The sequence below is a fragment of the Delphinapterus leucas genome, chromosome 5 (assembly GCF_059928025.1).
Source record: "Delphinapterus leucas isolate spDelLeu-1000000601 "Yukka" chromosome 5, BTC_Dleu_Yukka2, whole genome shotgun sequence".
In the NCBI taxonomy this organism is placed as follows: Eukaryota; Metazoa; Chordata; class Mammalia; order Artiodactyla; family Monodontidae; genus Delphinapterus; species Delphinapterus leucas.
In genome coordinates, this window is record NC_143133.1 from 36,357,323 (window position 1) to 36,382,733 (window position 25,411).

Genomic DNA, 25,411 nt, shown 5'->3' on the forward strand with positions numbered 1-25,411 from the left:
GATGCTAAATAAGAAACTTGGTTCCAGTCTTTCCCCTTTTCCCAGCACCTCTCTCTCTCTCTCTCTCTCTCTCTCTCCCCCTACCTACCTACCTAGATGTCTATATTCACCTTTGGGCAATTGAGGCTGGAGTCAAATGGGCAAATGACTGGAGTCTGGTCCTTTCTAGGGACCAGGAAGTGACTAGCAAGAACACATCTTTGGAAGAAACGCCCTCTCCATCCATGGAGCTTATGCAGGAAGTGATGCCCTATGGGCTGATTCAGGCTGGATGGAGCGGGGAAAGGAGCAACGAGGAAGGTACAGGGAGCACCCATCTTTTAACATCTCCATCAGAGGCCCAGAACTCCCACTCCTAGATATTTACTTAAAAGAAATAAAACAAAATGAAAACAAACAAATTTACACACATTCACAGAAGCCTTGTTCAGAACAGCCAAGCACTGGAAAACAACCCACACTGTGACACATCCCCACAGCAGGCTGAGCAATTAAAAGGGACAAGTGCAACGACGACCGGGATCAGCAGGCACAGGAAAGCAGGTGATTGTATTCATGTAAAATTCTAGAACAGCAAAACCAATCATGGCGATGGAAATCACAGCAGTGGCTGCCTATGAAAGGGGCACTAGAGAACTTCCCGGAGTAAAGGAACGTTCCCGATTGGGGTCTTGGTTACAGGGGTGTATACACTTGTCACTCATTAAACTGTAAGCTTAAAATCTGTGCATTTTTTCTACGTAAATTATACCTCAAAAAGAAGCCTACTGGAACATGAGATCTGTTGGGGCTCCTCTGGATGAAATCCAGGTAGGGCACGGGACACCCAGTATGAGTCTCTTCCAATGCACCCCAAACACCCAGCTTACGTTCAGAACCTCCTCATCCTTTGAAGTCAATGCTTCTCTCTTCCTCCTCCTGGATGGGGAGCCGGTTTCCGACGGCGTCTGAACGTTAGGCTCCAAATTCTTGAGCAGACTCTGAGAGTCATCTTTCTGAAATCCAAAGGTGGGGTGGGGGGAACACATTGAAATTGGTCAGCCTAGTGCCCCTGTGACATGAGCCATCTACTCCCCACCCCCAGCCATCATGGCTGCTCATCTCTGCTCCGGGCCTGGCCCTCTGTGTGCAGTGCTTCCCTCCACCTGGAGTCAGGCCTACATCCTTCAAGACTGTCCAGGTGTCACCCTCCTGACAAGCCCCAAAGCCCCATCTCAGTGTGTCCTCAGGACCTGGAAGCAATACTTGGATCAAAGCTCATTCCAGGGCTTCCTTGGTGGTGCAGTGGTTAAGAATCCGCCTGCCAGTTCAGGGGACATGGGTTCGAGCCCCGGGCCAGGAAGATCTCACATGCCGCAGAGCAACTAAGCCCGTGTGCCACAACTACTATAGCCTGCACTCTAGAGCCCGCGAACCACAACTACTGAGCCCACCAGCCACAACTGCTGAGCCCGCATGCCACAACTACTGAAGCCCGTGCATTGCAATGAAGAGTAGTCCCTGCTCACTGCAACTAGACAAAGCCCGCATGCAGCAACGAAGACCCAACGCAGCCAGAAATAAATCAGTTAATTAATTAATTAATTTTAAAAAAGCTCATTCCATCATTTTTCTGAGTTGGTCCCCACTTCCCCAGCTCCTGTAGCCTGTGAGCTCCTTGGGGTGGGGTAACAGCTTAACATGGAGAATGACACATAAATATTAAAATTCCTATTACTTCCTATAATGTGACTGGATAATTTTTAAGAAAATATCTTAGGTAACCTTAAACTATAGAATAGTTTCTGTTGTGAGCTACAGTTTATGCTCATTTTTTGTGGATTCTGTATTTGCAAATTTGCCTACTTGGTAAATTTATTTGTAATCCCCCAAACCGACACTTGGGGTGCATTTGCGGTCCTTCCTGGACACGAGCAGAAATGTGAAAAATGTGAATTGCCCGATGTGCAGTTTCCAAATGAGACCGAACAAGGCCACACTCTACTTTCTTGTCTGAGCTCATACTGCAAACAAGTATCCTTTCCATGTTCTATTTAGTACCATTCTTTTTTAGCATTTTTGTTGGTGATTTTGTTGAAAATGACCCCTACGTGCTGTCTAGTCTTTCTAAGGACAAGAAGGCTGTGATGTGCCTTATGGAGAAAATGTATGTATTAGATTTCCTTTGTTCAGGCATGAGTTATAGTGCTATTGGCTGTGAGTTCAAGGTTAATGAATCAACCATGTTAAATGAGGCGTCTTTAAACAGAAACACACATAAACACACGTATTGATTGGTTAATGAAAATATTGTGACCAGGATCTTGTAGAGACAAAACCCTGCATCTCCCCTGGGAGCAATGCTTCAGTATTTGCTAATCCTACGTTTGCCCTGATTTTATAGAACATAATTATCTACTGTACTGAAAATCCTATTATACCAGAGACACTTATCAAGCCTCTCTTTGACCACTGGCTGCTCATGGATATAATCTTGAACCGAGGATATATCACCAGTTTGTCACTGAGCTAGTCACCAACTATTACAGAGCATCTACTCAGTGTCAAGCCTTAATCTAGTCACTGGGAATAGAGTAATGAACAAAACAAACAAAGTTGCTGCCTTCATGGAGTTTACATTCTAGTGACAGAAGAGAGACATAAGCAAACAAAGAAATAAATATATAGTGTGTTGGAGGTGTAAGTGCTATAGGGAAAGTCAATGGAGGATGGGGGAATGGAGAGTGATGGGAGGGGAAGGCCTCTTGGACAAGGTGGCATTTGAAAAGAAACTGGATGGAAGTGAGAGAGCAAGCCATTCAGATATCACAGGGACAAGCATTTCAGGGTGAGGGCACAGCAAGTGCAAAGGCCCTGAGGCACAAGCATGCTCAGCATGTCCAGGGAAGCCCATGTGTCTGGAGCAGTTGGGGGTGGGGCAGGCAAGGTTAGATGAAGCCAGAGATTTGGGGGTTGTTTGTTTAGCAGCCATAGCTGACCAGCACAAGCCTTCTGCAGGGAAGGACCCGGTCCAATCACTGTACAGTAAAGACTCCAGAAGAAAAATCTCAGTCACCCAAGGAGGAGTATCAGATTTTTTACTCCCCAATTAAAAATGGCCAGGAGGTCAAGGGTCACCAGCCATTTCAGGACAGATTCTAATATGAAAGACAAACCCCAAAACAAACAAAAGGAAAAAGCAGGCAGGAAATAGACACTGCATGGGGAAAAGAAAACTAAAACCAAACAATTATAATATCCTCAGAGAGATAAGAGAAGATTTTACAGTCACAAAATAAGAACAGGCTAGTAAAAACATAGAATATTCTGAGGACAGGAAGAACTCTTGAAAATTAAGAATATGAAAAACTCAGTACAAGTATAAAGTTGAGAAAAGTCTCCCAGAAAATAGCATAAAAAGACAAAGAGATCAAAAATAGGAGAGAAGGAAGATAATTAGAGGCCCAATTTAACCAAAAACTGATAGGAGTTCCTGAAAGAAGCAACAGAGCATAGAGAAAGAAAAGAGTCATTAAAGAAACCAAGAAAATGAATTTCTAGATTGAAAGGGCCTTCTGAATGCACAGTACAATAAGTAGCATTCGATTTCCACCAAGACCCATCCTGGTGCATTTCACATACTGGGAGTAAAGAAAAGATCCTTTAAGATGCTATTGAGGAACAGAAGAAAAAAAAGAGATACCATGCAAAATATCAAGGATCAGAATACAACCTGATTTCTCAACATCAACAATGGAAATTGAAAGACAAATGGAGAAAATGCCTTCAAAATTCTGGGGGAAAATTATTTCCAACCTGGAATTCTATAACTTAACTACTCTAACCAAATTAAGTATAAAGATAGAAAAAAGATATTTTCAGACATAGAAATTCTCAAAAAAACTTCCACCTATCCTTTTCTCAGAAAGCTACTGGAAGATGTGCTCCACCCAAATGAGGAAATTAGCCAATAAAGACAGTGTAGGAGATCCTGAAAGAGGGTCCAACCCAGGAGAGAGGTGAAGAAGTTCCAGCATGATGGCCCCAAGAGGTCCCAATGGTGACAGCAAAAGCCTACAGCAGCTGTTTCTCGAACTTTAAGAACAAAGAGACCATGGGAGGGCTTGTTAAACACAGCTTGCTGGACCCACCTCCAGAGATTCTCATCGGTGAGTCTGGGGTGGGGCCCAAGAACTGGCATTTCTAACAAGCTCCCAGTCCACGCTGATGAGATTGCTCTGGTTCACTATGAGAACAGCAATGGTCTAGAGGCAACCGGCTCATATTGGAGAGTTCAGAAGCTTTCTGGGAGAGAAGTTTTCCTAGAAGATAAAACTGATCAAATACCTAATGTATTCAAATGTCTTGAAAGAAAATGTAGACAAATGGGGGAAAGTTTACTGTTAAACAGATGGTAAGTACACAGAATCTAAGCAAATAAAAAAACGGGTAATTATTCATTTCAGGGAAAACAAAGTATTGTGCAAAAAAGGAAAGTAATCATAAGTACAGCGGATCCTTGGCTGACAGTGAATTATGTTTACAGAATTGTAATAGCGAAAACACCAAATACTGATTTCACCAAAATTACCCCATAACCACATAGGGAGGTGGTGATGGTGGATGGGGAGGGTGGAAATAGGAAGGAGGGGAGAAAAGAGAGTTAAATCACTGCGCACTTCCGCAGTGGGAAGTCAAGCAGCCATGTCAGCAGGTTATTTAGGAGTAAATGACCAAGATAGCCAGCTGAACAAGAGTCGAATATGATGGCTTCTGAAACGTGGGAAATGGTTGCAAATGAACATTTTAAATTATGTGAATGTGTAACTTTGATGCAAAAAAAAAAAGTTTTAATGATGAAATAAATAAAACTAATAAACAAAATAAAACAGAAACCACAAAGGGAAAGTGATGCAAGACAGAATTATGAGCTGGGTGACCTGGACCACAGGAGGAGAACAGAGTACCCGGGACCCAAGAGGGAGGAAGTGTCTGATCCAGCCTGAGGTTGGGAACACTTCCCTACATGGTTTTCTTTCTGGGTCCTGAAGGATGGGTGGGACAAGAGGCAAAGAACAGATGTGCAGAAGTGCAGCGACATCTGGGGATCAAGGGGATTCTGGGTGGCTGGATGCATGGGCGCCCATGTCCCAGGGAAGGTCAGTCGCCTTATATACCATGCGAGGAAACTGGACGTGATCTTGTTTAGGTAACCAGGAGCCACTGGAGGTTTTTAACCAGGACAGTCATATTGCTTCTATTTTAGAAATAGAAACTAGAGGCGGGAGACGGAGGAAAGGAGGACACCTAGAAAGGAGTGCTACAAAGGTCACATCCAAACCATCAGAAAATCCAATCAGCCCTACCCTTGAGCCAGAGCCCCCTCCGTAGCTACAAACCTGGTCTGAGCCACCACCACCCTCAACTGGACTAGTGCAGCTGTGACCGACCAGCTGTGGAAATCCGGACAGCTTGGTGAGTCTCTGTCAGCCTCAGCTTACTCAGCTGCGAAATGGGCTACTCTATGGTCTGAATGCTTGTGTCCCTTTCCCTCTCAGTTAATGTGTTGAAATTCTAACCCCCAAGGTGATGGTATTTGGAGGTGGGGCCTTTGGGAGGTGATTAGGTCATGAGGGTGGAGCCCCCCATGAATGGGATTAGTGCCCTGATAAAAGAGGCCCCAGCAGCTCCCCTGTCCCTTCTGCCATATGAGGACACAGCAAGAAGTCAGTCATCTGCAACCTGGAAGAGGACCTTAAGCAGAACCCAACCATGCTGGCACCCTGATCTTGGACTCTCGGCCTCCAGAACTGTGAGAAATAAGTTTGTGTTGTTTATCAGCTACCCAGTTGATGGTATTTATGTTATAGCAGCCCAGACTAAAACAGATACCAACTGCCACCTTACCAGGTAGCGGATGACTAAACACTCTGACTTAGGGGTTCAGACAGACTGCAGTTGAAGTCCAGCCACTGCTTATTCATCATGTGACCCTGGACAGAGAACAACCTTGCAGAGCCTAGATGTCCTCACCTGGAAAGTGAGGTTGACAGTCCCCCCACTCAAAGGCTTGGAGTGAGAATATAGAAACAAATGCCCGCAAACTCCTGGCAAGGGGCCCGGCACCCAGGAAAGGCTCTGACGTGTTATTTCCCTCTTCACACAAGGAGCCAGTGTCTCTTAATCACCAGCGGGATGTGACAACCTCAAACTTACCCACAAGCATCTTGGACTATGTTAATTTTAACTTTTATCGCCCCTTTGCAGCATGACACGGCCCTGAATTCCCCTGCCATGTGAGATGCTTACATCTGCTGGATGCATCCCCTTCTCATGTGGGCCAGGAATGGGGGAACAAAACCACACCACCTTATCTCAGATCCCACCAGATTTCATCCCTCAAAGAGGTCAAAGCTAAAACAGTGATCATACCACCACTGATGGAATGCCTGCTGTATGCCCGATACCTCCACACAACATCCGATTCCATAACAATTGCCATATGAAGCATCCATTAATCCCTTTCAGGCAGCCACCTGTGACCAATCCCATCCAGTGGCTTTGGGGTTAGACACACACGCCTGTCGTTTGGCAAGTTATTTTAACCTCTCTGTGCCTGTTTTCTCATCTGCAAAATGGGGACATTAATGGAAGAAGCTCACAAGCTGTTTTGCAGAGTCAATGAGATCATTTTCAGGTAGAAAGTGTAGCTCAACACCCAGCATACAGCAAGAATTCAATAAATGCTAGCATTTTCATTTCCCTATCACACAACTCATGATGGGGCTGTGTTATAATCAAGTGTTTACTTGTAATCTGTCCATCCAGAGGCTGTGAACCTCCAGGGGCAGGATCAGGGTTTATCCTGTACATTGATGTGGTGTCTAAGCCCCTAGGCCATGCTTGGCAGTAGAAGGTGCTCGGCAAACTTTTGCTGTGTGGTCGAATGTTGAATGCATGCTAATGTAGCAGCTGGGACTCAAGAGGAGCTAACTGGGTAATGCACACAGCGAGGAAGCAGAATGGACATCCAGGGGCGGGGAAATCCCCTGCCCTCCTGTCCACCACGCTGAGCTCCGCCCATAGGTCCAAACGCTTAGTGCTACAGATGAGGAGACTGAGGCCTGCAGGCCTTCATCAGCTAAGGTCACACTGCGTTGTCAGATGGAGCAGACACTTCGGGGCAACTCCAAGCCAGAGCCCTTCTGTCACTTGGCCGGCTCCCCCTGAAATCACTGTCTCCAGCCGCCTCCCGCAGCAGAAGGGGAATCTCCCAGGGCAAGACCTTTTGCGAGCGATGCCCAAGATCACGCTCAAATGGGCTCAGAGAAGGGGGATGGAAACCCGGACCACAGGGCCGAGGAAGACCGCGTCCCCGCGCCCCACACCCCGGTTGCCCGCTCGGCCGACCCACCTGGTGCGCCGGACGCGGGCGGGCGGCGCGGCAGCCGAGCCAGAGGCCGAGGCCGAGGCCGAGGCCGAGTGCGGTGCCCAGCAGCACGGCGGGGACCAGCAGCGCGGGCGCCGGCCGCACCGCGTCCCGGCCCAGCTGCAGCCGCGCGTCGCTCCCGCAGGTCGCCGCGCCACGGGCCATCGGGGGTGCTCAGGCGGCCGGCCCGCCGCATCCCACCCGCTGCCGCGCGCTGCCCCCTCCCGCCGCTCGGAGCTCCATGCCCACCAGGTCCTCAGTGAACCAGGTCCCCGGCGGGCCAGGGGCGCGGCGCGGTCCGCCGACTCCTCCGGCCTGTGCAGCCTCCTTCCTCCAGTTCCCCTTCCAGCTTCCCGGCACTGCCCAGCCGGAGGGAGGAGCCTGGACCCTCCGCCCAAAACTTTGAACCACCCCCGCCTCCAGCCCTGCCTTTGCACTGAGCATGCCCGGCCAGAGGCGTGCTTCTCAGCCAGGAGGACCTTTTGAGAGGAGTCTTGTTTTGCACGGGCCTCTTGACTTCCAGAGGGGGAGGGGACCACAGCCAGGGAGGAGGGTGTTGCTTGGTTGTTTACTGAGTGCTTAGGATTTGTTAAGCATTTAGCCTGATGATCCGAGTAACTTTCTTAACAACTTTCGGAGATGCGCACTATTAACGCGCCCTTCCTCCTGACGAGGCTCAGGGTCAGCACCAAGTGATACATTGTGAGTCTGATTCAGCCTTGCTCCTGACCTCTACCAATTGGCCCCCTTTGGACCGCACAGTCCGGCCTTGCCTCTGAACTTGCTTGCCTGCAGACTCCTGTTTTAATACTATTTTCTTCCAGGATGGTCAATGCTTTCCTCTAAGACTACGTGTAGGGAGATTGTTACACTCAGCCCCTGCTAGCCAGGAGATGCTGTGTGGTCATTCATTCACTCAGCATTTCCAGAGACCCTGCTGTTTGAACCAGCACCAGGGCAGCCACCAACCGGACAAGGTCCACCAGTGAGGATTTCACAGCTATGTGGGGAGATAGGCAGAAGAATTCAGCAACTGTTCTTTCTTTAAGCAACATTTACTGATGCTAGCTCTCTTTCTGGGTGCTGGGGTACACACACACACACACACACACACACACGTGCATGCGCGCACGAATGCACTCACACCCCTACCCTTTGGAGCTTAATTCCCTGTGAGGGCCAGAGCAGGGGTACCATGGGGATCTCTGGGGATCCAGAGAGGGGTTTTGTGTCCTTGACCTGGACGTCCAGCTCAAGTTCCTGGCTTTTTAAATCATTTCCTCTTCACTCCTTCCAAGTTGGCAAGATGGGAACGATTACCTAGATTTACTTTTTATGGATGAAGAAACTGACAGCCAGACAGGAGAAGTGGCTCATTCAAGGTCTTGCAATAGGAAACTGGGCACATGTATTCACACCCGTGTCTGTCTGCTTTCAGGACTCACACTCTCTGCCATGCGGTGCTTCTTAAATGTTTGCTTAGGAGCGGCTCCAAGGCTCCTGGGAACATGTATGAGGGCAACTGGAAGTTCTTGCTTTATGCTGGTTATTTCCTTGGATACTCAGGCTTTCATTTCTTAAAATGTCGTGTTCTTTGCATGTTTATTATAAAATTGGTTGCATATCGAAATCATCCTTTACATTTCTCACTAATAGAATTAATGCTCCAGCAATATGCTAGCATTTAGTCTTTGGCCTTGTCTCACTCCTGGCACACGCTGCGTACCCCCAAGGACAGTGTACCCTGTGTGGAAAGCTTGGCTAATAAACTCTCAGATTCCCAAACCCCACTGTCTTGTCTCTGTCAAGTCAGGAAAGGACGGTCCTCGGAGGGGCAGGGTAAGAAGGAGCACAGGTGCCAGGCTTCCTGGCCTGAGGCTGCAGACAGCATGACAGGCTGCCCTGCAGGAAGGCTGCAGGAGGGTGAAGAGGTGTAAGCTGTCGCTGGGGGCCCAGGGTAGTAACAGCCCTGCTGCCATGGAGAGTTCTGGGAGTTTGCTCAGCTGCTGCCTCCTGGCTCCAGACACCAACTCCCCTATTTTTGGTTCCCCAGAGAGGTCCCCCAGTGGCTGTCCTGACCACCTGCCCACCCCTCCCTCCTGGGGGAATGTGAGGGTGGCTTCTTGGACACGTCCAAGGGCTCATCCACAGCAAGGGTTCACACAGTGGGAACCTCACTGGGTTGAACAGAACCCAACAGGACATGAACAGTGGCCTTCCTCTCCAGCCTCTGAGCTGCCTTTTCCCTCCCAGCCCCTCTCCTTGCTGTCCTGTATCCCCATGACCCTGCCTCTCCAAAAGTTTCACAGCTCTCTAATAGGGGGCTGGTGGGCCTGGGCAGACTCCAGATTCAGCGCGGTGTGTGTGTGTCAGGGAAGCCTTGCTGGAGCAGGTGAGTCTGAGCTGAGACTTAGAGAACGGAGGAGGCATTAATGGAGGGACGCTTGGAGCCCCTGAAATCTTTGGAAGCAGGGGTCACCCAATCTGATTTTGGTAGAGACCCCCGGCTGGGGCGCGATCAAACTCAAGTGTGGCTGTCCAGCGCCCGCCGCGCCAGCCTGGCTCCCTCCCTCCCACGCCGGTCTTGGCCCTCAGCCTCCTCCGGTCCCGCCAAGCCCCAGATGCCTGTGTCTGTTCCAGAAAACTTTCCGCGGAGGCTCTCACTGAGCATGCTCGGAGGCGGGGCGGGCCTGGGGTCCGGAAGCTGCTCCAACTCGGCCTTCCCCAGCCACGTCTGGGGTCTCGCGTCCCTGGCTGGCGATGGGCTCGGCGGGCGCCCGGGGGCGCGCCATGTGGGTGCTGGCCGGGGGCCTCCTGGCTGCCGCCCTGGCGCTGCCCGCGGGGTCCGGGGACCGAGGCCGGCTTCCCGCGGACCCGGGGCCCCTCCGGCGCCCCCTCGGTGCCCAGCCTCCCCAGAATCCCCGCTCGGCTCCCGGGGTGGGGCCCGAGCAGACCGCGGAGGTAAGGAGGGCCTGCCCCCAGTCTCCGGACTGAGTTGGGAAGTTTGGCTTCACCCTATACCCGCGGCCGGTAGGCCCCTTCGGGTTAGGGAAATTACCCTAAACGGAGGGCGGGACTGAATTGGGAAGTTTGGTTTCACCCTATACCCGCGGCGGGGAGGCCCCTTCGGGTTAGGGAAATTACCCTAAAGGGAGGGCGGGATCTGAGTAGGATGCAACCCGTGTGCCTTAACGCTTGTGGCCAGAAAACTCCCTGGAAAGGTGGAGACAGCGGTGTGGCTGGTGGCTGTGGGTTTGGACCTTGCCAGAGGCCGGGTCGATCCCCCTAAGCAACCTAAGAGCTCTGTGACCTAGGGCAGGTAGCTTCACTTCTCGTGCCTCGGTCTCCTGATCTGTAACTGTTGCAGGGTCCACCCCAGAGGGCCGATGTGAGTTTAGATGAGCTCAGGAATGTAGGTAGCGCATCTTACACAGGTGAGCGCTTCGGGAGAGTGTAGCAGTTGATAAAAGGCACTATTGTTGGGGTTTCCTGTGACTGCAAATTTAGCCACTTCCCACTTCACCCTGCCCCTTCCTGTGTGGTCCCCAACTTGGGAGGGCACAGAGCTCTGGCTGTCACCCTAGATTTCCCCTCTCCCTCCGCCAAATCTGGTCACCAGTCCCCCTGCCTTTTCCTTCTAATCAGTTCTGATGTCTGCTCCCCACTCCCTTGCCCACCCGGCTGCATCCACTAGGTTCAGTCCCCACCCCTCAGCCTCTGGCCTTTGATGGTTGTTTCCTCTGGGTCACCCTCACACCCTAATTTCCCATCCATTCCTCCCCCCACCTCTAGGTGACCTGCCCATGGTAGACACCTGACCACTCTGCCCCGCCCCCCGCTCGCCACTTATATCCCCTTTCCACCCTGACCCCTGTTGCAAATCTAGGCTTCTGTTCCCAGGAATGTCTGTCCAGTGGTCTGGCCCATCGCTGCCCTGTGGTCCTCCCAGCCCTCCCCCAGGGCCTGGCTCCTCTTGTCCTGTTGAGTTTTCTACCTGTAGACTCCAGGGTGCCTGCTACACTTGCTACAGATTTTTAGGTCTCTTAAATGAGATTCCCTTCACTGTCTATGATTAGTTCTTAGGTTTTCACTAGAGAAGACAAAGTAGTAATGCTGTGTCGATTTACTGAGCTTTTATAAAGCTCATGATGAACATTTTCACAAGGTCCTTTCACTTGCTCCTGTCTGGTGTGGTGGGAAGTATCTGGCCCATTTTGCTGATGAGAAAACCAAGGCCCAGGGAGCCAAATCCCCAGGCCTGTCCTGTGCTCTCACAATGGCTGTCCCTTTCAGAGCTCACTCACCTGTCCTCACCTGATCTTTCCTTTGGGAAGCCAATGCCAGAACATTTACATGGATGCTAGGCTCTACAAAAGAGTGCTTTGAAAACTGGAACCCAAATGCTCACATTAACTTATTGTCTCTCCCCTCCTGCAAAGGGCGAGCTAACAGCCAGTTTACAACTGTTTCCCAGTTGTTCTAAAACTGCTGTGTCCAGTACATTGGCTCCGGCTACGCTGTGGCTGTTTGAATTTAAACGTTTCAGGTGCCCGATGGCCCCATGTGCTAGTGGCTCCCATATTGGACAGCCCAGACCATAGAGCATTTCCATCATCCCAGAAAGTGCTATTGGAAGTTTGTCAGAAGGAGAGAAACGGTGAAGGCTTGAGTGGACAAGAGGCTTCTGAGTGTTTATGGAAGGGCCTTTAGGTGCCAGACTGTTCTGGGTGCTTGAGATACAAGGGGACAAGACAGTCTCTGCTCTTAGACCTGCATTCTTGGGGCAGGAGAAAGACACTAAATGGTGTTAATCTATAGTGTGGCAGTTGGTGGTCAGGCTTTAGAGAGAAATACAGTGGGCAAAGTGGACTGGCAGAGATGACCTTGAGAGCCGTGGTCAGGGCGGAAGGCGCTTTTAGGAGATGACAGTTGAGCAGAGCCTTGGATGGAATGAGGGAGGGGCATGGGTGCTTCTGGAGAAAAACTTTCCAGAGTGAGATCATAGTGAGGACAAAGGCCAGAGGTGGGAAGTGCTTAGTGTGGCCCAGGACCAGTAAGGAGGCTGGTGTGGCCTGAGTAGGGGTCGGGGGAGAAGGGAGGAGGGGGACGAGGTGAAGCTAGAGGGTAAGGAGGGGCCAGATCAGGAAAGGCCCTGTGGCCCATGGTTAAGACTGGCTGTTATTTTGAGTTAGATGGAAGACATAGGTGAGTGTTGAGCAGAAAAGTGGCTTGCTCTGACTCGTCTTTTTTTTTTTTTTTTTTTTTTTATGCGGTACGCGGGCCTATCACTGCTGTGGCCTCTCCTGTTGCGGAGCACAGGCTCTGGACGCGCAGGCTCAGCGGCCATGGCTCACGGGCCCAGCCGCTCCGTGGCATGTGGGATCTTCCCGGACAGGGGCACTGCATCGGCAGGCGGACTCTCAACCACTGCGCCACCAGGGAAGCCCTGACTCATCTTTTTAAAGCATCCCCATGGCAGGTGTGGGAGTAGAGGATAGAGGGCAGAGGTGGAAAGAAAAACCAAGAGAGGAGGCATGTGGGAGACCAGGCAGACGATGGAGGTGAAATGGACCAGGGAGGTTAGTGGAGGGCTGCTGAGAAGTTGTGGATTGGGGATATACTTTGAAAGTAGAGCCAGGGGATTTGCTGGGATTGGATGTGGGTTGAGAGAGAGGAAGAGAGGAGTGAAGGATGAAACCAAGGACTTGGGCCTGAGCAGATGAGAGACTAGAGATGTCATTAGCTAATATGCAGAAACCTCGGAGGCAATCAGGAATTCTGATTTGGCCTTGTTGAGTTTGACGTACCTATGAGGCATCCAGGTAGAGATGTACAGGAGAGTGGTGGATGGGTGAGTCTTGATCTGGGGGAGGAATCTGAGCTGGAGATCTATATCAAGGAGTGGACAGTGTACACAGGCCTTTAACCCCACAGGGCCTGGCTGAGTTCCCCTTGGGAGTAAGTATGGTTTGGTTTGAGAAGAGTGAGGCCTTAGGGCAGAGGCCTGGAGCAACACCAGGGCCAGGCATCCAGCAAAGGAGATAAGACCAAGACTGTGACCCCCAGGTCAAGGGAGGAAAGTATTTCAGAGGGAGAGAGGGCTCCCCAAAGATGTTCACATACTGATCCGTGGAGCCTGTGAGTGTATTACATCCCCTGGCGAAGGGAGATTAACATTGCAGGTGGTGTTCAGGTTGCTAATCAGCTGACCTTATAAAAGGGAGGTTATCTCGGAACATCCCGGTGGTCCCAGGGTAATCCCAAGGGTCCTTAAAAATGGAAGAGGGAGGCAGGAGAGAGTCAGAAGATGTGACATTGGAAGGTCAGAGGGATGCACTGGGAGGCCTCAACCCACTGCTGCTGGCTTTGAAGATGGAGGAAGGGGCCGTGAGCTAAGGAGTGTGGGCTGCCTCTAGAGGCTGGAAGAGGCTTACCCAGAGCCTCCAGAAAAGAATGCAGCCCTGCAGACACTTTGATTTTAGCTCAGTGAGACCCATGTCAGACTCCTAACCTCCAGAACCATACAGTAATAAACATGTGTTTGTTTTAAGCCACTCCGTTTGTGATGATTTGTTACAGCAGCCATAGGATGCTAATACGCTCACATACCAAATGCTGCTGGTGAGTTGTGTGCAATAAGGATGGAGAACTGGCTGTGAACTGAGGCCTTGTAGAGGTCCTGGTGACCTTGTCAGGAGCTGTGTCATCTGGGAGAAGGGAATCACCAGGGAGGGGAAGGCTGGATATTGAAGGTGGGTATCGACTGGCAGTTGGTGTGGTGTCTGGGAGAGCAGGCTGCTCACGGTGGCCAAGGAGCCCCCAGAGAGTCTCCCCTAGGCTAGTGAGACCCAGGATCCGGCAAGACCTCAGGGAGCCACAGCCAAGGGTCCCCAAGGGTCCCTGGCACTTGAGGGCTTCCTGAGTCATTTGCTACCTGGGATCCTGCCCCTACCCATCAAGCGGAAGCATCTGTTGGGAAGGGGACCTCTGTCCGTCGGTGAGGTCAGGGACCTGCCACAGAGCCTGCCGAGTGGCAAAGGCTGGGTGAAAGAATGGATGGAAAGTTCCAGGGGCAGGGGTCGTATAGGCAGTCGTGTAGGAGTTGGGTGCCCCGTGGCACCACTGTTTGCCCCAGAGACCTCACGAATGAATTCTAGTCTTTTCTGGTTAACAGACTTTAGTTCTTAGAACAGTTTTTGATTTTAGAAAAATTGTACACATGGTAAAGAAAATTCATATATATTCCCCCCAATACACAGTTTCCCCTACTATTAGTGTCTTACATTAGTAAGATACATTTATTACAGTTAATGGTCTAACCTTGATATGCTATTGTAAAAGTCCATAGTTTATTCGGATTTCCTTAGCTTTTGTGCCCAATGTCCTTTTCTGTCCCAGGACCCCATCCAGGACACCACTTTACATGTAGCTGTCACTTTCCTTGTCTTGAGGACCTCAGCAATTTAGAGAGGACTGGGCAGGTATTTTGCAGGGTGCCCTCTGTTGGGATTCATCTTGGTGCATCTAGTAACATGATTTATCGCTATTGGCGTTTTTTTTTTCATTTGTTTGTTTTCAGATTTCACTATAGTTTATAACAGTGAAAAAACACCCACATGGTCCTAAGGGCATATTCAATTTATGAGCATCAAAGGAAGACAGATTTAGAAACATTAAACTGTTGTTTCTATGTTTATAATGATATGCAGCCACATAAAAAATAACGTACAGAACACCTTGTCCTACAAAACAGCTTTGGGGAATTTTCTCTGACTAGAAATTATCCCAGTTTGGGAACATTAGATTAGACATGAACATAAATTCAAGATATTATTAATTTATTTGAAAGAGTTGAACATTTAAGAAGGCTGTTTCTACCAGTGGAAACAAAGATGGAAAACTGTCAAATAATTGTGAGTTGCTTGGAATTCTTCCTGGCTTCCAGGAATTAAATTGGGAAAAGACATCTGCTCACACAGTAAAAATGATCATATTAGTAAATGTTTCCTTAAATGAAACACACAATGACAAAAATGATTCTTTAGTGGATTCCCAGTCAAAGGGAAAGAAATATTAAATAAGTTGGAAACTATGCCATGGTCTTCAATTTCAGAAGTAGAGACTAGCCATTAAGAGGAAGTTTTCTGGGATGTTTCGCTGTCGGTGTTGACCCTGAACTCCCGGCTGGACCAGCGCTGGCCAGGTTGCTCCACTGTGAAATTACCCCCTCCCCCTGCACTGTACCTGTTAGAAGGAGGTCACTATGCGCAGGCTGGATGTATGCTCTTAGGAGATTTTTTTTCCTGCCAGATGGCAGCAAAGACTTATTCCATCCACATCAGTGTCTGGCACACGGCATTCTTCTTCTGAGGAAGTGGCATCTCTTTCCACCTTGTGGAAGGCACGTTATGGATTAGTGGTTGTCCTGGCCACACACACCTGTCCGAGGGGGTCTCGGGGACAACGTTCACATTGGGGGTGGGGGCCCTGGAAGACCCTGAAGGAACAGGCATAGTTCCCATCACTCAGTCTATGTTCTCCTTATTGCTGTTGTTGCAATGACACGTGGGCACACACGCTCCCCTTACAAGAAATGAAACAATATAGGTGGCATGGAAACAAGGGATTCTCCCCTCTACTGGGCACAGACTTGGTCCCCAAGACCCAAAGTCTAAGATTTCAGCATACTCCTTTCTAGGCTTTTAAAAATAATGCATGGTTATGATATTATACATTGTTAAACGTGTAATTATATATTAAATGTATAAATAATTAGTATTAAGTATATTGTTAAATATCTACATATATATAGATATACTTTCAAGTTATTAAATATGTAAGTAAATATGTAAATAATATATACTAGTAAATGAACTGTAATTTATATAAAAATAATATAAATACATAAATATAATTATTAAATATATAATAATGTCTTAAGCATACAAAAATGCCATTTTTATTAAATGAAACCATATTATTCATAATTTTATGACCTAGGGATCTTACTTGATATATATTAGAGTTCTTTCTAGGTGATTACAGATCTGCTTTATTTATTTCTTTGTTTATATTTGTAATTGTTGCACAAGACACATAACGAAATTTACCCTCTTAACAGTTCAGCGATGTTAAATACATTCACACGGTTGTGCTTCCATCTCCAGAACTCTTTTCATCTTGTGAAACTGAAACTCTGTCCCCATTAATCAACAACCCCCCCCATTCTTTTGTCCCCCAGCCCCTGGCCACCACCATTCTACTTTCTGTCTATGGATTTGACATACCTCCTATAAGTAGAATTGTATGCATGGACCACTTTTACTTATCCATCCATCAGTGGACACTGGGTTGCTTCCACCTTTTGGCTACTGTGAATAATGCTGCTGTGAACAGACTGGGCTTGGCCCACTTCAATGGCTGTAGCCAGGACGCTATAATAGCAGTAATTATTATTATCATTGTTTTATAGTGGTGGAGTCTGGGCCTTTCCAAGGCTCAGTATTTTACAAAGGTAGAGTGGAGGGGTTGGCTGGGCCCCATTTAGACAAGTTTTCATCACTGAGCGAGGTGAAGCAAGCTGGGAGGATGCTTTGAGGTCCACAGTTTTCAGAGGAGGAATCTGAGGCTCAGAGAGGCTGAGAGACTTGGCCAAGGACACACAGCAAGTAAATGGTCCAGTTCGAATCCAGTTCTCCGGACTCCCAGGCTAGTGTTTTATGTGCCACTCTGTGAAAACTTGCAGGATCTTGGGAGTTCAGAGACTTGAGGCTCTCCGAGCATCACGGGGTTCATGAAAAGCAGAGATGGGATTTGAACCCAGGTCTGTCCAACTATATAAAATTTCCCCTACACTCTGCTGTCTCCCTAGACAGCTCCCAGAACTGCAGTTACATCATCCTATATTCAAAAGCTGGTGGGATGATCGACTTAGAAAGATTTACATCAGACTTCTGGATAAAAGTGCAGCTCCTCTCCACGTGAGCCATTTACAAAAATGGCTTTCAGCCACTCCTACTATGTCCTTCGTTAATGTCTTTGTGCCTTTTGACTCTTTTTAGGACTTGCCCCATGGGATTTGGCCCAGTGTGGAAAGCTCTCACTTTCTGACTGCAGGTAGGTTTTTCTTTTCGTTGATTTTTTATTGATTTGACCACGAGAGAGAACCAGACCCTAAAGCCATAGCCCTCCTACTTCTGCCTCCCTTGCCCCCTGCTCACCAGCATGCCTTACAGAGCAAGGCAATGTGTCACCTTCTACAGCAGCACGTTGGAGTTTGGGTGCACAGCCCAGAATTCAGGGTGAGGTGGTCTGTCTTCATTCCCCCCGAAGGCATCTGATAAAGAAAATGCAGAATGTTTGTATTAGCCAAGTGTATGAGTTTCTTTTCGCTGCTGTAACAAGTTATTACACATTTAGTGGTGAAAAGAGCACGAAGGTATTCTCTTATGGTTCTGGAGGGCAGAAGTCCAAAATCAGTCTAACTGGTTTGAGTCAAGGTGTCAGCAGTGCCTCACGCCCTCTGAGGCCCTAGGAAGAAGGCCTTTCCTTCTCCAGGATCTGGAGCTGTATTCCTTGCATTCTGCAGGTCATGGCCCCTTCCTCCTGCCTCCAGGCCAGCAGACTAGCATCTTGCCTCAGCGGGCATATGGCCTTCTCTTCTGCCTCTCAGATCTCTCTCTACCTCCCTCTTTGAGGACACCTGGGATTACATTTATGGGCCCCTGGGTAATCCAGGTTACTTCCCCATCACAAGGCCCATAATTTAATCACATCTGCAAGAGTCCCTGTTGCCATATAAGGTAACATATTCACAGGTTCCTGGGATTAGGACCTGGGTATCTTTGGGGACTGTCATTCAGCCTACCACAGTGGGTGACAGAAATTCAACTGAAACTAACTTAAGCAAAGAGGAATTTGTTGGTCCCTATAACTGGGCCTCGCAGGCCCTCGGCACTGCTGGATGCAGGAGTGGTGTTCTCAAGGCTCTGCCTTTCTCTCTCTCTCTTTTTTTTTTTTTAATTGGGGTATAGTTGCTTTACAATATTGTGTTAGTTTCTGCTGTACAATGAAGTGAATCAGCTGTATGTATACATATATCCCCTCCCTCTTGGACCTCCCTCCCACCTGTCCCCCATCCCACCCATCTAGGTCATCACAGAGCACCAAGCTGAGCTCCCTGTGCATACAGCAGGTTCCCACTAGCTATCTGTTTCACACATGGTAGTGTATATATGTCAGGGCTCTGCCTTTCTCTTTCCATCACGGCCCCTGCTTTCCTCTGGTGAGTGTGATTTTCAGGAACATTCTTTCCACGGGGTGGGAAAGACAACCACTGGCAGCCCTGGACTTCCAGGAGTCTGACTGCTGCCACTTGCAGAAAGGAAGAGACTTCCCAGTAGCTCGGCAAAAGTTCAGGAAAGACCAGTGGGTGCAGCCTGGGTCCCATGCCAGTCCCTGACTCTGTCACTGGGGCTTGGGGGGAGAGTGTTCTGGGTTCTGTGCCTAATTCTGGCCTCCTGGGGACCAGGATGGGCTGGGATCCAGGTTTTTCTGTATAGACTAAGAATCTTACTGACTAGTGTGGGGGGGGGCTACCATGAAGGCAGGGGTACTGGGCAGGCAGAATAGTTTTTTTGTCCAGAATCTTCTCGGCCCAGATTATGAATACACCTCTTTGTTTTATACCAGGGATAAACATATTTCATTTCCTGGGGGAATTAAAAGTACTTTTTATATCTTTTATTACTCTCTGCGGTCTTTACATTTTACAAAGTCCAATGTTTTCATTTGCATAAAATAGGTTGAGGTGATACCACAGTAATCACAGAGACCTTTTAGCCACTGATTAAGCAGACTTGTCGGTCAAAGGGAGCGCAGTGCACTAAGGACTGTGGTTGAGAGCAGGGGGTGGAGGACTAAGGCCACTGGGAGGGCTTCAGGGAGGGCTTCCTGGAGGAGGTGCTGCTCAACTGAGTCCTGAGGAGTGGCAGTTAGCAGGAAAAGGGGATGGAGGGAGAGGCTTCCAGGCCTGTGGCAGCCCAGAGGCGAGGGAGTAAGGGTGCATCCAAACACCTGCACAAATAGTACAGGTGACCCACGTGAGAGTGGCACTAGTGGGGAGGCTGCTGGGCAATGATGCAGTGGGTGGTGATGGTCACTTTGGAGCTTGACTTCCTTCTATACTGTCTGTGGACAGTAGCAGTGGCTGCGTCATTCAGGTCTTCATCAGAGCCTGCGGCTGGGCCTTCTGAAGGCCTGCAGGAGCAGGGGGCACCTGCAGGATGCCTGCACCAGAGATAAAGCCCAGAGTGGCCTTAGGATTTTACATCCGGCAAGTCTCCTGGGAAAACATTTGTTCTTAGCCCGAGGGGCTGGGCTGCGGTCCAGAGGTGGGTGTCCTGTCCCACTTGTGTGATTGACTCAAACAATCCCGACTGAGCAGCCAGCCTGGGAGAGCTCCTGCCTCTTTCCATGTGAGGGCTGTCAATTCCCCGATGGTCACCTTTGTCGCCATTCCAACATCACGAACTGAATCAACCACAGATACTATTCTAGAAAAAAAGATATTGATTTTATCTAGGATTCCAGTTCCACGTCCTTTTTTTTTCTAATTTTAATTTTTCCTACATATATTTAGAAATTCTATTAAAAAGGGTTGAAAAGCACTTCTAAAGACCTTGCTCTCAATACTCTGTGTAAGAGAGACTGAATAACAGGACCCGTTCTCAGTCAATATAAGTTTCTATCTGGATAGAAGATAAATGTTGAAAAGGCACAACTCCACAATTCAGGTCACTTCAAAATATAAATTTACACAGTGGTCAGATGAGTTTCCCCAGGACACAGCTGGTGAGTGACAGAGCCAGGATTCGAACGCAGGGCGTGTCTGATGCCAGGTGTGTAAGAATCACCTATGGCTCCTCCCTTGCCTAGTGGTTCTGACTCAGTAGGTCTGGGGTGGGGCCCAGGAATGTACATTTCAGCCTACAGCCCAGGTAAGGAGCACAGACTTCGAGAAACACTGTCCTTAAGCTCTGTGTCTCCCAATGAGAATGCCTCATCTTCTTGGCAAAGAGATGGTAAGCCATTCATTCATTCACTCATTTATTCACTTACTCAGCAAAGATTTTCCAGGTGCCTTCACGTACCACGTGGTTTGCCTCTGGAGTTTAACCGCTGCCTTTCTGTATTATGTAATGCATGTGCATTGTTATTTTGCAGTAGAAGCACCATTTGGAATGAAATTCAATAAGAAAACTGAAGTCTTTAACCCACCCCCGAATTCTGCAGCCTCTAGTGGGCCATGGATTCATTCCATATTTGCTTTTATACCCTCGTGGCCCAAGAAGACCTTGTTTAAAAGAGAGTCTGCTGTAACACACCACTTGGTAAGTAACATGTTCAGTTCTTTAAAAGACATATCAGAAGTTGTAAAGAAGCCAATTTTGGACCATATGTGTAGAAAATGTCACAGGCTTTTGTTCCTCCAAAAAACCTATTCTTCCTCTTTCACTGAATATAGTTATCATTGGGAAGCAAATCCCTCTTACTTTCCAGAGAGCTGCTGCTTCCGTACAATATACAGTATTTAGATGAACAGGATGTGTGAATCTGAGCATTGGGTCCCCGCGTCAGCTGGTTCTAAAGCAGGGCAGGGGGTCCTGTTTTAACCAGACTGATTCACTTGCCCCTGTTATAAAAATGCTGCTGCCGATAATAGGGCTAGGTGTTTAACAAATATTTTCTATTTGCCAGGCATGAGGCTTAGCACTGTCTATGCATAATCTCACTGGGGCCTCATTACGAGTTTCTTAAACAGGTACTGTTTTAATTCCCATTTTACAGAGAGGAAATGAGGATTGGAGAGATTAAGAGGCTTGTTCAGGGCCCCACAGGCCGAAGTGGCAGAGCCAGGATTTGGAGCCCCTGCTCTTAACCACTGCCCCTGCCCCGCTGTCCTTCATATTCTGTGTAACGTGTTGGCTTCACATAGCGCTTTCACCTAAGCTTTCATGACTTAAAATGCCTTGAGGACCACTGCGTTCAGCCAACAGGCCACCATGACCACAAGCCCCTTGTTGGCCCCCGGCTACATATTTGTATTAGTTTCCTAGACTGTGTAACAAATTTCCACCAACTTGGTGGCTTAAAACAATGACATTTATTCTCTCCCTGTTCTGGAGGTGGGAAGTCAAGGTGTCAGCAGAGGCGTGCTGTCACTGGGGGCTTGTAGGAGAAGATCCATCCTTGTTTCTTCCAGCTTCTGATAGCTTTCCTTGGTTTGTGGCTGCCTCACTCCAATCTCTATATTAGGATTCCCTGGAGAAACAAAACTGGTAGAAACAAAACAGGTAGGACACATGTGAGCGAGAGGCGGGGGGGATTCATTTTAAAGAATTGCTCATGTAATTGTGGGCACTGGCAAGTCCACACTCTGCAGGGCAGGCTGGAGACCCAGGGAAGAACTGATGCTCAAGTTGGAAAGGTGTCTGCCACAGAATTCCCTTTTCCTTAGGGAAAACCTCAGTCTTTTCCATTAAGGCCTCACCTGATTGGGCGAGGCCCACCCACCTCATGGAGGGTCATCGGCTTTATTCAAAGTCCATTGATCTAAACATTACTCTCATCTAAAATACCTTCACAGTGACATCTGGACAAGTTTGACTGAATATCTGGGTACCATGGCTGGGTACCATGGCCCAGCCAGTTGGCGTGTAACATTTGCTGTCACTCTGTTTCCACCTTCTTGTGGCCTCTTCTCTGTGGGTGTGTATTCTCCTTTTCTGTCACTGATAAGGACACTTGTCATTGGATTTAGGGCCTAGCTAAATCCAATCCACCTAAATCCAGAATGATCTCATCTTGAGAGCCTTGCTTAATTACATCTTCAAAGACCCCTTTTCCAAATAGCGTGACATTCCCAGGTTCTGGGCTTTAGGACGTGGAGCCACATTCAACCCACCGTGTTGGTCATCGTCTTTCCAACCCTCTCCAGTGACAGGTGACTCAGCCCCTCTTTCGGCAGCACCTCCATCCCCCTTCCTGTGTGTCTTTGCCCAACAAGCTCTGTTTGTTCAATTGTCGTTTGCAAGATGCTGTGTGGGGATCGGAAGAGTAGAAAGCCAGGCGTCTGCCCTCAAGGACTCACTGGGGGCCTGGCACGTCAGAGCACGAGGGTGGGGTCGTGGACAGAGACTCAACTGGACTCGGAGGCCTGGTCAGCTTATGCTGCTGCTATGGTCAGCGTGTTCTCAGGAACATCACTTCCCCTTTCTGTGTCTTTGTTCGCTTCTGTACAATGAGAGCGTCACGCTCTGGAGAGGGGTGTGTGGTATGGGAGGATCATAGGGTACAGAGCACACAGCCTGGGGTGGAGTCCAAGCTTCCTGCCTATGCAGCCTTGGGCAAGTGCGTTAACCCTCACGAGGCTTAGTTTCCTCATCTGTAAAATGAGAGTAATAGAATTCATATGTGTACAGTGATGGGCATATGCCTGGCACTTGGGAAAGAATAGCCATTGTTATGATCGTTGGTATCACTGAGAGCTGCCATGGTCTGTGATTGAGAGTATGGCTCCACCCACTGCAGATGGAGGGGGGCAGGGCAGACAGCGGGGAGGCATGGCCTGGGGTCACGGGGCATATGGCAAGGGCGGAAATGAACAGGGACCGGTTGTGATTACGAGGGGCAGCGGGGCTGGCATCTGGTGGGCGATCTCTGGCTTTCCACTGGTGTCCTTCCAGGGGAGCCGTCGTGGGGCTGGAGGAGCCCATTCCCGGGTTGATTCTCTCCCTGTTGATGATGCATCCAGCTCATGGGAGGTGCCCCAACATGCTGTGGTCCACGTTCACTCAGTCCCTGCTGTGTGGCTGGTGTACCCCACACAGGACATGTGTGCAGTCCTTAAAGGACTTTTCCATAGCTCTGCTCACATTCCTCCTGCTGAAGTGTCAACCCTGGTTTGCTGAGTCCCTGTGACAATGGTGTCATTGACACGCACCCCAGACCAGGACATAGCCCTGTGTGATCCACGTCCACGTTCTTCTTCCCTCATAGGTTTTAAGTTCCAGTCCTGTAATACTCCTTTTAAAAAAATCTTCAGGATTGATGGGAGTTACTACACGAGCAGAAGTAACCCCTCTGCCTGGCCCTTTTAAAAGTTCATCTTGGGCTTCCCTGGTGGCGCAGTGGTTGAGAGTCCGCCTGCCGATGCAGGGGACACGGGTTCGTGCCCCGGTCCAGGAAGATCCCACGTGCTGCGGAGCGGCTGGGCCCGTGAGCCACGGCCGCTGAGCCTGCACGTCCGGAGCCTGTGCTCCGCAACAGGAGAGGCCACAATAGTGAGAGGCCCACGTAATGCAAAATAAATAAATAAATAAAGTTCATCTTGTACTTTTACTTGACAAATGTAGCATGAAATATTTTTCATTTTCTAATGATTTCTATATTTTATTGTAGTATGGAGACATTTCAAGAGACATTCAAGGAACTTCTGAGAATGGAGTAATTTTTCAGAAATGTGCAGTGGTGAGTATTCATAGGTAGTTTATACTTAAAGAGAAAATAATTGAATTTGCCCAAATCATATATTAGTAGAGTTATGTATTTAAAGAACTGGCGAATCACGTGGTTATCTACCCATGTCTGGACACGGGTGATGATGTGACCCACAGGGATCTTATATGTTATATGGCAGCACCAGGACTAAGATTCTTTGGTAACAATAAAATTATTGGCAGTGAAAATCCTCTGTGATCATTTAAAATGAGGAAGTATATATTTTCTCTCAGATTTTAACATTGATATGATGCCCGACAGTTTAAAAACTCACTTAATGTCTTTTAGGTCTTTGACCCTTACTAATCTCATGAGATGGCTTTCACATGATCCTGTGTTGAGGGTCCCCAAGACCACCCTCAGGTTCAGTGCTTCCCTAGAAGGACTCACAGAACTCAGAAAAGCGGTTCTACACACAGTTACAGTTTATAGCAGCAAAATGATATAGATTATAGTCAGCAAAGCAAAAGGCACATAGGACAGAGTTCTGGGGAGACCAGGCCCAAGACAGCCAGTCTTCTCCTGGTGGAGTTGAAGGAACAGCGTTTAATTTGCCCAGCAGTGATGTGTGGCATCAACCAGGGATGCTCACCCAAGCCATGGAATCCAGGATTTTTATTAAGGATCCATCATGTAGGCATGGAGCACCCATGTTGCTGACCTCTGTTATTCAGGTCACCTGAACATAGCTTGGCCCAAGGCCCTCACCGTGAACCACATTGTTTGCAGAGGCTACCTGGGGTGGCCCAAAGCCGTAGGATATAAAGACACTCTTATCAGGCAGGATATGCCAAGGGCTTTAGAGGTTAGTCTCCCAGGAGCTGGTCCTTTCTTTGGGATGTGCAAGGTTTGGACAATCCAAGCCTGCTGAGCTGACCATGTACTGCACAGCCCTCATTTCAGCCCAGGCCATCAGCTGTCTTGCTCCCTTTCCTGGATAAAATTGGTACTACCAGTTTCTCCTGTGTCCTTCTAAAGATGTTTCCTACCACATGCACTCAGTTATGAGTGTGTGTGTGTGTGTGTGTGTGTGTATGCACGTAGGTACATACACATACCTTCCTTCTTCCCCTTTTTACGTTGGTGCCAGTATTCCATACACGAAGTTTTACAACTTGCTTTTTTCATTTATTACGTTCCAGAGCTCACTCTTCTTGGGACATACATGGCTTCCCTCTCTTTTCTCAGCTCCTGTGTCTCTTTCAGCAGAGCTGGGGTGAAGGAAGGGCAGGAGTGATGGGAGATAGGGTTCGAGAGAGGGAGCAGGGCAACGTCACAGAGGCCAGGTGGGGAGCCAGGCTGCTGGTGGGCCATTGGCTTTGAATAGCTGAGCTATTCATTTAACTTTTTTTTTTTTTCTGGCCTCACCACATGGCTTGGGGGATCTCAGTTCCCCGGCTGGGGATTGAACCTAGGCCACAGCAGTGAAAGCCTGGAATCCTA

At 48.7% G+C, this 25,411-nt stretch overlaps 2 protein-coding genes across 4 annotated transcripts in view; one reads left to right on the plus strand and one right to left on the minus strand.

The window, feature by feature from the left end:
- Nucleotides 1-7,766, minus strand: part of EVC (EvC ciliary complex subunit 1) — an 83,002-nt gene extending 75,236 nt beyond the window's left edge. Inside the window, exons 1-2 of one of the 2 annotated variants that reach the window (XM_022567030.3) lie at nt 7,394-7,766; nt 870-995 (exon numbers count right to left, since the gene is read on the minus strand). In XM_022567030.3, coding sequence (XP_022422738.2) covers nt 870-995; nt 7,394-7,573 — 306 coding nt within the window. In that variant the 5' untranslated portion in view covers nt 7,574-7,766. The remainder of the gene's footprint in view (nt 1-869; nt 996-7,393) is intronic. The other variant, XM_022567029.3, reaches the window with a different exon arrangement.
- Nucleotides 7,767-10,103: 2,337 nt separating this feature from the next.
- EVC2 (EvC ciliary complex subunit 2) overlaps nt 10,104-25,411 on the plus strand; it is a 152,487-nt gene continuing 137,179 nt past the window's right edge. Inside the window, exons 1-4 of one of the 2 annotated variants that reach the window (XM_022567025.2) lie at nt 10,104-10,369; nt 17,470-17,524; nt 20,633-20,799; nt 23,870-23,938. In XM_022567025.2, the coding sequence (XP_022422733.2) occupies nt 10,169-10,369; nt 17,470-17,524; nt 20,633-20,799; nt 23,870-23,938 (492 nt within the window). In that variant the 5' untranslated portion in view covers nt 10,104-10,168. The remainder of the gene's footprint in view (nt 10,370-17,469; nt 17,525-20,632; nt 20,800-23,869; nt 23,939-25,411) is intronic. The other variant, XM_022567023.3, reaches the window with a different exon arrangement.